Raw genomic sequence first — 15,800 nt, 5'->3', positions numbered from 1 at the left:
ATTTGGCTGTGAGACCTGACTATCACCTCTGTTCAAGGCAATATGCTAAATAGGCAAAGATGAATGAGGTAAGGTCTGTGCTCTCAGTAAGAGTGAAAGACGAAAAAATAATCCATAGTTTTGGAATCCACGTAAAAGGCAGCAATCTCTTACTATATGAGATGATACTGTTACTTCTTGTGGTGGATTCCTTCCCTCTGTTCTCCAAGACCCACCTCTATCCTTCTCCAGTCTGCCCTGGGCCCTGGGAGGCTGACCTGCCTGGCTTCCAGCTGTGTCCTGCCCATTGGAAGCGCCAGCATGAGAGGGAAAGGAGGGAGGAAAAGGAGTCAGAGCATTTGTTTTCCAACTTCCACGCCATAAGGTTGTCATGGGACACGTGTCTGAAAGTCACAGCCCTTGCTCAAAGGCCCTGTCTGTCTGTGTCCAGATGCTGGTAATTGCTTCCTCTTGATTTCCTTATATGCACGCAAACTTTTGCAAACAATTCCTTTACTAAACTCACTTCAAATTACCCAATTGCATGTGCTTCTACTTCCTGCTAGAAGCCTGGTGACACCTGAGATCATTAGAAAAGTGATCTTTTCTCACGTAGTTGGTTCTGACTTGCACATATTTGTACGTATTTGTTTCATACTTGGTTGCATAATTGGATGGATCCCTCAGCCTCAGCCAGCCCGCACTGTGTCCCTCCTACATGTCTGTCACTGTGTTAAGCTGATTTCATACACCTCCTCTCTGTGCTAACCCACGATTGCGGCCCTGCTCTCTCATCAAAGAACCTAAGTGATTCAAGGATTTAGATGCTATGAAACAATCTCAGTGGAGAATTGTGTAAAAGCAAGAAGTGATCCAAAGGGAAGAACAGAAAAGATTAACCATGAAATGATGAGTATAAAGGAAAGAGAACAAAACGAATAACAAGGAAATAGAAGGAAACAAAAGGAAAAATAGTAAAGAACATTTGTGTATTACTCACTTCACTATATTAATGTTTAAAAATCCTTTGAGATGGAGTGGAATAAACAGTATATGGTTGCTCAACTTGTGGCCGCTAAATACCAGCTGACTGATTGAATAGATGCTACAGTTGACACTAGAGCACCGTGGGTGCCTTTTCTTTGGAAAATTATATTTTCTTATCATTTGTTTTAGTCTTTCTTCCCTATCTAGCCAGAGGGGGTAAGATATCGGTGTACTGATTATACGTAAATGTATGGTAAGGTAAGATGTACAAAGGCCTCAGAAGGGCAATTAATAGGTAGCAGGTATTTAAACAGCAAAGTGAATCATTCCTTTTAGAACCAATAAAGTTGTGCAAATGAGTGTTACTCAGATTTACATGCATCAAGGCATTAGCAAATCAATAGAGCGATTACCGTGGAGGGCAGCTGAATGTACAATTGCATTTGAAGTTATGTTTATGCAGAGATTGCATACTTAAAATGCAGATTGTTCTAGGCTATGAGTGAAATCAATGATTTGCTCTTCCTCCTGTCCCCTTTTTGTCTTACATTCTAAAGATTTACAAATCCGTGAAGCTCACCAATTTTCAGCCTATCCCAAGCTCCTGGAAGAATGCCAAGCAAAGCAGCCTCTCAGCTTTCTCATTCTCTTTCTCTTTTGAGAGCAGCACAAACTTGTCCGAATGCAGTTAGGTTGCAAGCAAGCTCTAGAGGTCTCATATTTATTTCAGAACACTCATGTGAAAATTAAATCGCAGGGATTTCCATCAAGGGGACAATATCATTAGTATGCACTGATTGATTCCTTCCAAGTTTGACAAAATTGCTACCAATGAGAGATTTCCCCAAATTTCCTGGAGAATCTCTCAAAATTTGGGGAGGAAAACCCCAGCACTATACTGCAGAAGTCAGCAAACTTCGTCCCCTGGGCCAAATCTAGACTGCTGCCTGTTTTTGTGCTGTTGAAACAAATTTCTAGGCCCAAGATGGAGTCGATTCTGCCAGGGGTGTCAAATCAGCAAACCGAAACTTAGATAACTCTCTCATAAATGCTCTGCTTGACCAGAAACGAAGAATATTCAGCCAATCAATCCCCGAATGCCAAGCCATCTCTGAGCACTATGCTTATTTCCTTCTTCTTTATTCATTTTCTATTTTTCTCTTCCTCATTCTTCATTCTTTATCCTCTAAAAGCCTCACGCCTCCTGCCCCATTCTGCAGTTCTCTGGACCCTTAAGAACGGAGACTGCCTACTTCACGAAATGTTCAAGTCTGTTTGTGTCACCTAAATTGTCTTCTTTAATGATTCTTAACAGTACATGAGTTAAGAATGGCTTTTATATCCTTAAATGGCTGACAAAAAGTTAAAAAAAGAATAATCTTTGGTGACACATGAAAATTATATGAAATTCAAATTTCCGTGTCCATTGACAAAGTTTCACTGGAACACAGTCACACACGTATTCTACTGTCTATGGTTGCTTTCAAGCTGCAACAGCAGAAATGACTTGAAAATCCCAAAATATTTACTATCTTGCCCTTTACAGAAAAATTTGTTGATCCCTGTCTAAGTAAATGGTTAACTTTTGGGAGGTTAAAAACAAACCAAAGCTAGAGGTACAGTAGGATAACTCTGGGGGGTTTTCTTTCTTTTTCTCTTTGCCTGAATCCAGGATGTGCTTGAGTGGTAAGAGATAGGAGATGTTATTGGTAGAAAAGGTCATTGGGCCTTGCAGTTTTAATTCTCTGTTGTCTTTTAAATCTGTAGTCTTTTAAAACTAATCAACCAACCAACCAACCAAAACCCATCCTAATGATTCTACTTGACCTAGCCCATGTGGCCGCTTCTATTCCTCCCCTTCTGTCAGGAGAGTTTTGCTCCTGGCCCTTTGTTTCTGAATTCTGACATTCTAATGCCTTCCAGTTCCAAGAGCAGAGCTCAGGGTACAGAAGCATAAAGAAAGAGAGACAGATGGGCTGGTAATCACCCAGGTCAGTTACACCATCCTTCAGTAATTATGCATTGAGGAAACACGTCTCAACATCTCCTTCATCTTGAAAAGTGAGCAGATGTCATAATCTCTGTTTCACGTCTATTTTCTCAAAATAATCTTGAGAAGTAAAATATATTACCTACCTCGGACATTACTGTACCCATTTTAGAGATGAGAACATTGAGGCCCAGAGAGATTAAGTGACTTTCCCAAGAAGGTCTCACAGCAAGGCAATAAGAGAGCTGTTCTCCTGGCCCTCAGACTCACACATGCCTGTCAGATTCTGCTCTGTGTAAAGGCACAGTGTTTGCGGGCAGTGAGGAGCTTCCAGGGTTGGTGAGGACTTTTCATAGGCACAGACCAAAACAGCCAGCAGGCTGAATGGAAGCTGCAGGAGGGTGATGATAAGTCATAGGGATTTTGGAAGAAGCTGCTTCTAGTCCCTTCCTGATTGCTTTCTACCCATCCCTAGCATGTGCCACTACCTCTGTCCCCACCTGCTTCCCCTCTGCTCACTGTGGCAGGCAATTCAGGGTAGTGCTACCAAATAGGAGCCCTTCCTAGCGACTGGGAACAAAGGAAATCTATTTTGTGGCTACATATGTGAAAACATGTGCCCAGGAGCCCTCGCGTGCTGAGCTGTCCTCTGGGGACACAGTCAGGCAATTAAAAACAAGGGCCCAAATCTCAGAGCAAAACTGGGCAAAAGCCAGATTCACACACGGACATCTGCATGACAAGGATGTAAACAGATACACAACAAGCAACAGCTGGACAGAGCAATGTGTGAGAAAGCAGGAAGAGAGAGACAAGAAAAGTGGGGTGCGGGGGCAGGAAACATCATGGAATGAGGTTTATTGTAGAAATTTGATTGATTTGGGTCAGGGTGGGTTGATTCAGCTCAGTAGAAGAGAAGTTTCTGAAACTGTTGAAGAAAATAGGTTGTGGAGAGAAGAGTATGTCAAATCCCAAACATCCATCACACCTCCCCGTGCAATCTCTGAGGATCCGAGACCATAACTAGACTTATGAGGACCAGGGGAATAATGTACTCTAATTTAGTACAGAAATGTTACAGCTTATTCTAATGATCAACAAAGAACACAGGAGTAAAATGAGGACCCAGTTTGAAAGAGAGAAAATGTCTCTCCCTTTCTTACTGCCTTATTAGCAAATTGTACTCAATTGGCAAGTTGATTCACTGGAATCTTTCTCAAACGCCTCCTTTCCATCCTTATTGCCTTAGACTTAAACTCCCTGAGTTTGCATTCTCCCTTCCTTCCTTCTTTCCTCTCTCCCTCTTTTACTCAACTTCTTTTTTATTTGCATCACATCGCAATTCTGGGAGTTTGACTTGCCTATGAATCTTGCCAATTGGGGAAACCCACTTCTGGGCTGGTGGGTTTCTAGACCAACTTTCTCCTCCCATCTTCTCTTTGGGTTTCCCTGACAGCAGCAGTAGAAAGTTATCCAGCCTCCAAAGTAGTCACAGGCTCTTGTCTTGTTAAGTCACATGCAGTCATTCACATACTCAGTAAATCTTACTGAGCATCTACTTTGTACAGGGTGTCGGGAATACAACCTTGAAAGAGTCATTCCAACTCCAGTATGGAGCAAATCCTGGAGGGAGGATACAGATAATGAAATAGTTTCAGGCAGTGAAGGGCTGTGGAGAAAATAAAGCAGGGGATAGGCTGAGTGAGTGTGAAGTTCAATGGAGCCTGTCTGAGGAAGTGACCTCTGAGCTATGGGGTGGGGCGTGGTCATGGAAAGACCTGGGGAGAGATAATTCCAGGCAGAGGAAACAGCAAGTGCAAAATCCCCGAGGCAGGAAAGAGCAGAATGACTTTTGCTAGGAACAAAAGAACACCTTCTGCTGGGGACTGCCCTGAGGATGTCAATTTCACCTCAGTGAAGAACTGATTGGTTCTTTACCTGTCTATATCATGAGGATGGAACACAAGACATTAGATGATTTAGGGTGGTAGACCCAAGTTCCCCTCCCAGGGAAGGTTACATAATCCTAGATTTGGTCACCCATGCGAGTTATTTTTAACCTCATTTCATTTGTCTTTGGCAAAAAGAAAGAAAACATTTTTTGACTTCTGCCATTTCTATTACATCCAGTTCATGTCCTGTATTACTTGTTCCATCCTTCTTGATCAAGCCAAGCCTGGATCTCAGCTAATAAGTGACCACCAGCTGGGCCAATACATGTCCTATGAAGCCACAAATGTGTACCTGTGTCTGTGAGGCTCTACAGAGCCCCCTGTTCTGATTGGCCAATTTATGAGATCAATCATAGGGAAAAAAGGATGCCATGGAATAATAAGGCAAATTATAATGTTGTTGGCATTTCTTTCTTGAAGAAAAAAATACAGCAGGAGATGGGGTAAGGAGTGAGAGATGGTAATCTTTGTCGTCTCTGTATTTCCTTACAGGAGCAGAATACGCGCTGATATGAGCGCTGAGTATCTGGTGAGGGGATGGAAATAAACACAAGGTCATTATTATCCAAGGTCACTGAAATGATCCTATTTCTCATTAGAGGACCTGGACACTAAAACATCTAGATATTTTCTTCCCATTGTACTTGTGACATTGTGGAGCTGAGGTTAGATGTGGACATTGAGCACACCTCACGACACTCCAGTGAAGCCACCAAAATCGTCCTCATTCCTCACTCAGGCTGGGCACCAATTTAGGAAACACTAGGGCCTGGCTTTCAGTAACTACAGATGTAAGAGCAACTAGGATCACCAATTGCCCTATTAAGTAATTAAGCTGCTAATAGGATCTGGCATTAATCGGTCCAGGGCAAGTCAGTGCTTTGTTAGTTAGTAGAGCTGGAGTGTTATCCCTCCTTATGAAAGGAGGTGGATGTAGGCCTAAAATAGGCAACAGAGGAGCCCAGCAAGAGGCAGTGTCCAGGATGGGATCTCAGGGTTCCCCTCAGGCATTCTGCGCCTCAGTAGTCAACTTGAACATTCTGCTCTGAAGTTCGCTGTTCAGGGAGCAAAGTGGCATCACACCAAGAAAACATCCAGCCATGAGAATGGAGAAGCCCAACAGGTAGAAACACTGGTCTCACAAATTCCTTCGGAGTGGCATTCAAAATATTTACCAACTGGCTTGGCTTGGGTCTAACCAATCAGAATCAGCTGTAAACTCCCAGGGCTATATAGATGCATACTGACTGAAGTTCAGTTCTGCGTGCATGTTTTACTCACATTTTTGTACGTACAGTAGACCTTACAAGTTTTAGAAGAAAAAAAAATTTCTAGTTTGTTCTGCACTGTCAGAACTTCCTTGGTCCATAGATTCTATATCAACAGTCCCCCGTACTTTATTTAATTGCTGACTTTGCCATTCTCATGCTATTTCGCATTAGAAGATAAAGAACCTTTTTAAATTTGAATCTCACTCAGGGAAGTGGCTTTGCAGTCACCCAAACAGAGTTCAAATCCTGCCTTTACAATTATTATTCTTGGCAAAGTGCATAACCTTTCAAAGACCCAATTTTTGAAAATCTATAAAAAGGGGTCCTATTCCTCCAGCAAGGGTTTTGGGGAGGATTAATACGGGATTTCCTAGGTTAAGTGCTCGGCGTGGTGCCTGGCTCATAGGAGGCTTTCACAATGGTAGTTCTGATATTTAGAATTTATTACAATTAGGATAAGTGCTATTTGGTAATTAGCTAATTTTATATATGGAAAAATGGGTTTTGGAAGCAAGATAATAATCTAAACTAATAGCAACATAAAAAGTGTGAATACTCTGCCAGAATACAGAGTTTTCTAAAACATTAGAGGTGATCACAAGAAAAAACTACAATTGAAATACCAATTACAGCACATTCTCATGTATTCATGAAATAGGCCATCTAATAAATTCTATTTCCGTTATTCTGATTTGAGTAACCATATATAGGTAAAAGCAGTCAAATTATATTTATTTAATAACATTTCATAATTGAGAGGTTTCACTAAATCGGCCACCTCCCCTGCACGCAATTACTCTGAAACGATAAAATTGTGCTTCACATAGGAGATCAATTGTGATGAAATGTTACATATCTGTGAAGGACTTTCACATAGCTTATCCCACTTAATTCACAAAGCTGGCATCCACCAATGGGAAAACAATGATTAGAAACTCTAAGACCAGACCAGTGTTTCAGTTTAAAAAGAAAAAGTTCAAGAGAAGCCCCAACCCACGCCCCGCCCCTGACTCCAGTCTCCACACCCTGTCCAGGGCCAGCAAGAGTTGTTCTAGCTCATCCTTCTTCTACGGTTCTTGTCTCTGGAGAAGGAGATATGAAAGGATAGAAGGAGAGAGGTGAGCATGGGGCACCTCACAAAACGGGAGCAGAGGAGTCGATGTGTGGGGAAGTGTGGGGCGGGCACACAACACAGAGGGCTGGCTTAGTTTGTAGCACAAAAAGACAAACTAGAGTTTCAAAATACTGTCAGATCCCGCCCCAGCTATTGTCACCCCAACTTTGGGCCACGCATTGCAAAGTTTAGCCAAAGATTATAGCATGGATCCCATCCAGCAAGAGTGGAAGGAGGCCCTCCTTTGATCCGAAATACATTAGAATCCTTACCATTTCTTCTAGAAAGAAGGAGCTTCACCCCTTGCCATATGCCTGGGGAGTTTTAGCTTCTAAATTCTAAAGAAGAAGAGAAGTGAAACAATTGCTGGGTGATCGTGGTTATTGTGTATGTAGGGAGTGTGTGTGAGTGTGGGGGTGTGTATGTGGGGTGTGACCTCACCATATCCCTCATATCCCCATATCCCCCAATAATTCAATTTGAAGGAAGGAGCCCTGACATTCAAGGCTGGAGTAAAGTTTGTTTTCAGAAGAGCCAAAATTTCTAGGACTTGGGGAACTTGGTGACTCTTCAGCCCTGGAAACAGCCACGGCCTTGGAAGTCAACCGTGTGGATGGTTTGTGAGGAGGGGAGAGGAGTTTATTCAGATCAACTAACAAACAAAAATAGTGCTCTATGCGGACCAATGGAAAGCCAACTGACAGTGTTAGGTGGGCTTCTTTTCTGATAGCCTCTTTCCTGGGTAAAGAGGACCCAGGGGTGGCACAGGAATCTGGAGGAATTTATAGGCAACACAGAGTCTTCTCTGCCTAGACAATTACAGAGACTTCAAAGAAAAAAGTGTCAACATTTCAGTTCTGAGGTCTCCCCACTACACAGAGCTCTAGGTTTCTGTAAATGTGCCCCCCACTTCCAGAAGACAAACATTTCTACGCTGGGCTTGACAAGGTGGTCTAAGTAACTGAAGTGTGGTTCTCAAATCATGTGGGAGCTTCTTAAACCCCAGATCATAATCTGAATCTGACTTTTCTCAAAATCCCCAGGTGATTTGATAGACACTGGCCCAAGCTCCCCTGAACTCCCCCAGAGAGGCACTATGACAGAAAGGAACTTATGCCGTCAGCTAGCCCCCCAGCTATGTGTCAGCACACCTCTTTGATTCCCCTGACCATCATTCAGGGGGACTGATTTTACTTGAGTGTCCTTGATTTGCAGGTGGTTACTAACTTCGAAGAGTCTGGGAGCCTTATTTTTTCTCCTATGATTCTAAGATGAACCCATTTTCTCAAAAGATGAAAAAGTAGGGCGGGGTAGGGGGAAGGCTGCACAACATCTTGGTACGTGGTCTGTTCTGTGATCGTGAAGGAAAACTGACCTCAAACTCCCTAAGGATGATGCAAAAATAAATCTTCTGTTGACTTCCTATACATAGAAACAGCCTGTGTCCCTGTTGAGAGCTTCTAACTTCCCAAAGGCTGGGAAAACTGCAGCAGGAAAAGATGAGGATAGCCCCATTCCAGGCTGTCCCTCTGCAGGGCGCTAAGAAACTCCAGTCAGCCGGGTCCTAACGAGGCAACTCCAGCAAAGCAGCTACGCCTGCCCTTCAGAAGGGCCGCGGTACTCACGGAAGGTTCGGATGGTGTCACTGGGCCGGCTGCGGGGGCTGGAGCCATGGGGATTCACGGCCCTCACAGCAAACTGGTAGTTGGTATCTGGATCGAGGCCCTTGATGACCATGGAGTCCATCTGGATCTGCTCTTGGAATAAGGTCCAACTCTTGTCGAAATCTGGTCTTTATTGATTAACAAAACAAAACAAAACAAGAAGCAGTAGTTCAGGAACAGCAGAGGGAAGGGAAACTTGCTGGCTATGTAAACCAACAACATTTGAAGTCTGGAGGCAATACTTATAAAAATGAGTTAACATTTCCTAGCTAAAAGTCATCTTGATTTTAAATCATAGGTCATAATCTTTACATCCCTGCCAATAAAAGCAAGGAGATTACTTTTAGGGCCATTTTTAAGCATTGTTTAAAGATCATCCGCTTTTCCTCGCACGGACTTAACTACAGCGAAAAGATCCCCACACAGGAGTTTATTTTCAAGGATTCTGCCTTCCAGATGTTTCGTAAACAAGCCTTCCCTGATAGTCCCCATTCTCGGAGGTCAGGAGAGCACAGATTCCATCTCTTTATAATCTGTTCACAAAATAAACAAATATAAGTTTTATAGGGTGACTAATAGCATGCATTGCCATGGGAAAACCCAAGAAGATTCTGTTCATGGCCATTCTTACTCTGAACAAAATTGTACGACTGGGCCAACTTGCTAAATTTTCACATGTTCCTCTAAGAACCCTGCAGAGGATGCAGCCCTTCACTTCGAGCTCCCGTCTGGGAAGCAATGTGCTGAGGGTGTTAGAACACAAGCTCTGCAGTGGGGCAGAGCCGCTCAAATCCTGCCTCTACTACTTCCCAGCCGCTATTGAACCTCTTTGAGTCTCTATTTTCTCATCTGTAAAGTGAGGGTAATAAAAGTACCTATTTAAGAGGGCTGTCATAAGGATTAAATGAGATCTATCTCCTCAGCATAGTGCCTGGCATCTCGCTGTAAATACTCAGCATGGGCTAGCCATTATTTAAGGGACTGACCACATTACAGAGCCCGGAGGCAGCCCTGGGCCACCTGCCTACTCTCTACCTATGGGCCCCAATGCAGTAGCACCAGCCCAGGTGGCTAGTCAGCACTTGAAGTGGCTAGTCTGGACTGAGATATGCCAGAAGTATAAAACATATGCTGGATTTTAAAGGAAAAAGAAGAATGTAAAAAGATCTCATTGATTACATGTTGAAATGACAGTATTTTGGATTCAGTGGGTCAAAATATATATTATTAAAATTAATTTCACTTGTTTCTTATTACCTTTTTCATGCCACTATTAGAAAACTTCAAATTTCGTATAGGCTTGCTCTGTGTTTCTACTGGACAGCCCTATGGACTTCCTAGTTGGAGGGAGAAAGGAGAGTGTTCCAGGTAATAAGAACTGCATGATGAACTTGGGAATGATTGTGTGTGGCTGGGGAACAGTGTGAATGGCCTAATTGGAGTGGAGGTTTTGTATTAATACCTAATAATAGCTACCATTTATCAAGTGCTTGTGAAGTACCCAGCATTATTCTAATACTCAACTCATTTACTTCTCACAACTACCTTATGCAGTAGATGCTACTATTAAAAACCTTTCCCCCTTTTTTCTCACAGAGGACACTAAGACACAGAATGAGTAAGTAACTTTCCCAAGGTCACACAGCTGATAAACGGTGAGGCCAACTTGGGTGGATGGGTTAAGGTTGGATTAAGAAGATCTTTGATACAGGATGAAAAATTGAGGTTATAGTGAAGGGGGTGGTAGTCTCCATCTTTGAGCTTACGTCCGGACCACCTGTCAGTTGTTCTATTGTTAAACACCTCTGCTCACAGAAACCTAGAGGAAGGCAGGAAACAAAAAAAATTGATGTTTCTCCTTTACGAACAACTTATCAGGCGAGGAAATAGAGACTCATTTTGCTGAAAGCAGATGCGTGAATGATACATGGATTGCTTTAATATGTGCTCGCCTTGTTTTTCATGAGCAGGAACTGTTGAAAGCCAAATGGAGTCCTTAAGCCCAGTAAAAGATGCTTCCTCAGGCTCAGTGGGCTGATAAGTAGTTAGTGGGGCCCGTATCTCAGAAGAATTCACGTGTTTGGAGAAGCAGAGGTCACAGAGAGGAAGCAGGGCTCGTTTCTCTTTTTCGATATCCTTTCCCTAAAGATGGACTTCTTGTGTAAACTAACTTTGTCATCAAAGAGAAAAACCTCAGTGAGTGGAAGGAAACACATTTACAAACTCAAATTAGAACAAAATCACTCCACAGAGGAAAGCCACAGGGGATACCTAAAAGTAAAGTCAGAGAAGATGTGATCTTCAGATAAAACCCTCCTGTTATCCTTTGCTAAGCTTCCCTTGTGGCACTTACAGAGGAAGTGACTGGTAACTGCTCTGGGAACCTGCCATTGTTTACCCAGGGCTACCTGCAAATATTGGCAACAATCGTCACGTAAAAATTATAGCTCCCTCCCTGCCCCCACAAAAATGGAGATTATTTTGTATTTGTTCATTTAATGCAGGAAAGAAAGCTATATTTTCAGCACATAAGAGATTGAAATCATTAACATTTAACTTCATTGTATAGAGTGAGAGGGGGAAAGCTCAGGCAGATGGAAAACAAGTTCAAAACCTTTAACATTTTGCCTCTGATTTTGTCATTGGTTTTGTATTTAAATGTCTTTAGAGTCTCTTGCGGTACAAAAGTGCAAAGGTGAGGTTGAGAGAGAGATAACCAGGCAAAAGCATTGTCTTAGATCATCCTCAAACAATAGCTTTATCTTTTTCCACTAAAGAAAATCATTTTATCCTAACTACAAAGTTGTCAGTCAAATCACCATGGCAACACTAGCCTGCCAATTTCCCCAACAACAAAAAGGCATTAGGCGGAGTGAACTAAGAATGTGCCGCCATCCCAGGCAAAGATGGGCAGCCACCAGCACAGCAGGCACTTTAAGCCTGGGATAGGGTTGGCTTGGGCATCCTGCATCTCGGGAGATCAATTGAACACCTGTGGAAAGTGGTTAGGTAAGAGAGTTCGAGTGGGGCCGATACGATGCAGTCAGCAGTGGCTACAGAAAACTCAATTAGCTGATTCAAGTAGTCAAGACTCACTCACTGGTTCGTTTTGGTGGGAAGAAGCATTACCATTGGCAATGTTAGAATCCAGCCTGGTTATCAGGAATCTTAGAGATCACTTGGTCCAAGTGTCTGAGGGCCCTCAGATATTACCTGCAAGACTTTATGTGTGAACACCATTTTGTTTTTCTAAGTAAATTATCCTTAGCTTTTTATCAGATTCTCGAAGATAATCATGATCCCAAAAGCTTTAAGAGTCACTGATCTAGTCCAGTCTCTCATTCTACCTAGTTGGACACTGAAGGAAAATAATTTATTTAAAGTCCTAGAACCACTGGGTAGTATATTTTTCTGCTTTATTCTCTTTCTTGTGGGATTTTGACCACCTCACCTATTGCCAATTTCAACCTTAGTGAATAATCATTTTTCTTGGTATTATCAAACCCAGTAGGTGGTTGCCTTGGGCTATTCAATTGGCAAGTGATTAATGATTATCAACTGAGCATCCATCACAGAAACTATATTCTGGGAGCTCCAAGGACCTATAAACACAGCTTCATTCTCGGAGAGTTTGTAATCTAATTAAGAGATAACACATCTAAGGATCAGTAGGAAGCCAGTGCAAAACAGCATATTTCAAGAGCTATATTCGAATGGGTCAGTGTGAACTGGAATGCTGGGGAATGTCTATGAGGACCAGGAAGAACTTAAGTTAGATTTCTAATGTATTTTTGTTTCAATAACTGAAAAGGAATAGAGCATGATTGAGTGGAGGGAGAGAAACATCAGCTTTGTGTATGATCTGAATGTATTAAGCACCAACTACATGTAAAATACAGTGTGGGATATCCAAAGAGAGTTAATGTTATGGGTCCCTGATATGACCAATCAATTAATCTATATAAAAGATGTGTATAATAATAGCCCTAAGTAAGTAAATGAATATATGGCACCTCTCTGCATATCACACACAATCAAGCTTTCCTTATCAACCTCTACTTAACTAACTTGTCAAATTAACCAATGATCCTCATTTGTTCCCACTCATTCAGCATCTGGCTTATCAGTCATGTTTATTCCCAAATCTATCTGTGATTTTTTGTTATTGCAATTATGTCATTTAGTAAAATAAACTATAATATTATATAAACTAGTAAAATATGAGTAAAAAAAAGTGATAGCTATGTTAAATGTTTTTGAAAGACTTGATAAAGCTGAATCACTAAAACATAACTGCCTTTGAACTAAGTGAAAGCAAGACAGCCATAAAATATTGAGAAGAAAATTATAAAAATCTGGAAGGATTCTGCAGTCAGATACTTTGCAAGTGACTTTAAGTTTTTACCTTGAAAAAACTGTAAGTAGAAATTGTAGGTGATAACTTAAAGATGTGGTTAAAATGTCCATACTGCCCAAAGCAATCTATATATTCAATGCTATCCCTATCAAAATTCCAATGACATTTTCACAGAAATAGAAAAAAATACTAGCAAACTGAATTCAACAGCACATTAAAAGGATCATATACCAGGATCAAGTAGGATTTATCCCTAGGATGCAAAGATGGTTCAACATATTCAAATCAAAAAATATGATACATCACATTAAAAGAAGAAAAGATAAAAAATGAATGATCCTCTCAATAGATGCATAAATAGCATTTGACAAAATTCTACAAACTTTCATGATAAAAACACTCAACAAATTAGGTAAAGAAGGAATTTACCTCGACATAAGAAAGGCCATGTATTTCAAGCACACGGCTAACATCATACTCAATGGTGAAAAGCTAAAAGCTTTTCCTCTAAGGTCAGAAACAAGGGTGAACAAGGGTGCCCACTCTTGCCACTTCTATGCAACATAGTACTAGAAGTCCTAGCCATAGCAATTAGACAAGAAAAAGAAATAAAAGGCAATCTAATTAGAAAGGAGAAAGTTAAATAGTCTCTGTTTGCAGATGACATGAGATCATAAGTAGAAACCTGTGAAGACTTTACCCCAAAACAATTAGAACTAATAAAAAAAATTCAGTAAAGTTGCAGGATACAAAAAAATATACAAAAAGAAGTTGTGTTTCTATACACTAACAACAAACTATTTGAAAAAGAAATTAAAGAAATAATCCCATTTACAATAGCATCAAAATTAAAAAATACTGAGGAATAAATTTAACCAAGGAAGTGAAAGAACTGTACACTGAAAACTATAAGACATTGATGAAAGAAATTGACCAAGACACAAACAAATGGAAAGATATTTTGTGCTCATGGATTGAAAGAATCAATACTGTTAAAATGTCCATACTACCCAAAGCAATCTACAGATTCAGTGCAATCCCTATCAAAATTCCAATGGCATTTTTCACAGAAATAGAGAAAACAATCCTAAAATGTGTATGGAACCAAAAAAGACCCCAAACAGCCAAAGCAATCTTGAAAAAGAAGAACAAAACAAGCGGTCTCACACTTCCTGATTTCAAGCTATATTATAAACCTATAGTAATCAAAAAAAGTATGGCATGGGCATAAAAACAGACACATAGACCAATGGAACAGAATAGAGAGCCCAGAAATAAACCCACACATATACAGTCAACTAATCTTTGACAAGGGCACCAAGAATACACAATGAGGAAAGGATAGTCTCTTCAATAAATGGTGTTGAGAAAACTGGATATTGACTAGCAAAAGAATAAAACTGGACCCCTATCTTATACTACTCACAAAAATTAACTTGAAATAGATTAGACTTAAATGTAAGACCTGAAATGGTAAAACATCTGGGAGAAACATAGGGGAAAAGCTTCTTGACATTGGTCTTGGCAATATTTTTCAGATTTGACACCCAAAGCACAGCCAACAGAAGCAAATATAAACAAATGGGACTACATCAAACTAAAAATCTTCTGCACAGCAAAGGAAACCATCAACGAAATGAAAATGCAATCTATAGAATGGGAGAAAATATCTGTAAACCATCTATCTAATAAGAAATTAATATCCAAAATAAATAAGAAACATATAATTCAATAGCAAACAACAAATAGTCCAATTTAAGATTGGGCAAAGGACTTGAATATACATTTTCCCAAAGACATACAGATGGCCAACAGGTACATGAAAAGGTGCTTAACATCACTAATCATCAGGGAAATGCAAATCAAAACCTCAATGAGATATCAACTCACACATGTTAAGAAGGCTTTTATCAAAAAGATAAGAGATAACAAGTGTTAGCAAGGATGTGGAGAAAAGGGAGCCCTTAAACAAAGTTCATGGGAAAGTAAATTGATACAGCCATTTTGGAAAACAATGTGGAGGTTCATCAAAAATTAAAAATAGAACTACTATATGATTCTGCAATCCCACTTCTGGATATATACCTGAAGGAAATGAAGTCACTATCTCAAAGAGATATCTGCACTCCCATGTTCATTGCAGCATTAGTTACAATAGCAAAGATATGGAAATAACATAAGTGTCTGTTGATGAATGAGTGGTAAAGATGATGTGGTATGTATACGTATAATGGAATAGTATTCGGCCATGAGAAAGAAGGAAATCCTGCCATTTGTAACAGCACAGATGAACCTGGAGGACAAAATGCTAAGTGAAATCAGGCAGATAGAGAAAGACAAGGACTGTATGATCTCTTTTATAAGTGAAATCTAAAAAAGCTGAACTAAAGAACTAGAGAGTCAAATGTTGGTTGCCAGGGGCTGAGGGAGAGTGAAGAAATGGGGAGATATTGGTCAGAGTATAAACTTTCAGCTATAAGATAGAT

The 15,800-nt window shown here is 40.7% G+C and overlaps 1 protein-coding gene across 2 annotated transcripts in view; it reads right to left on the bottom strand.

Moving 5' to 3' along the window:
- Window positions 1-15,800, bottom strand: part of EGFLAM (EGF like, fibronectin type III and laminin G domains) — a 175,784-nt gene that overhangs the window by 72,828 nt on the left and 87,156 nt on the right. For both annotated transcript variants that reach the window (XM_087443212.1, XM_087443213.1), the window contains one exon: window positions 8,919-9,085. In XM_087443212.1, the coding sequence (XP_087299338.1) occupies window positions 8,919-9,085 (167 nt within the window). The remainder of the gene's footprint in view (window positions 1-8,918; window positions 9,086-15,800) is intronic.

This window comes from Ceratotherium simum, chromosome 18 (genome assembly GCF_057802395.1).
Source record: "Ceratotherium simum simum isolate JZ-2026a chromosome 18, ASM5780239v1, whole genome shotgun sequence".
Taxonomy (NCBI): Eukaryota; Metazoa; Chordata; class Mammalia; order Perissodactyla; family Rhinocerotidae; genus Ceratotherium; species Ceratotherium simum.
The sequence above is the reverse complement of the archived record's forward strand: the minus strand, read 5'-3'. Positions and strand labels throughout refer to the sequence as shown.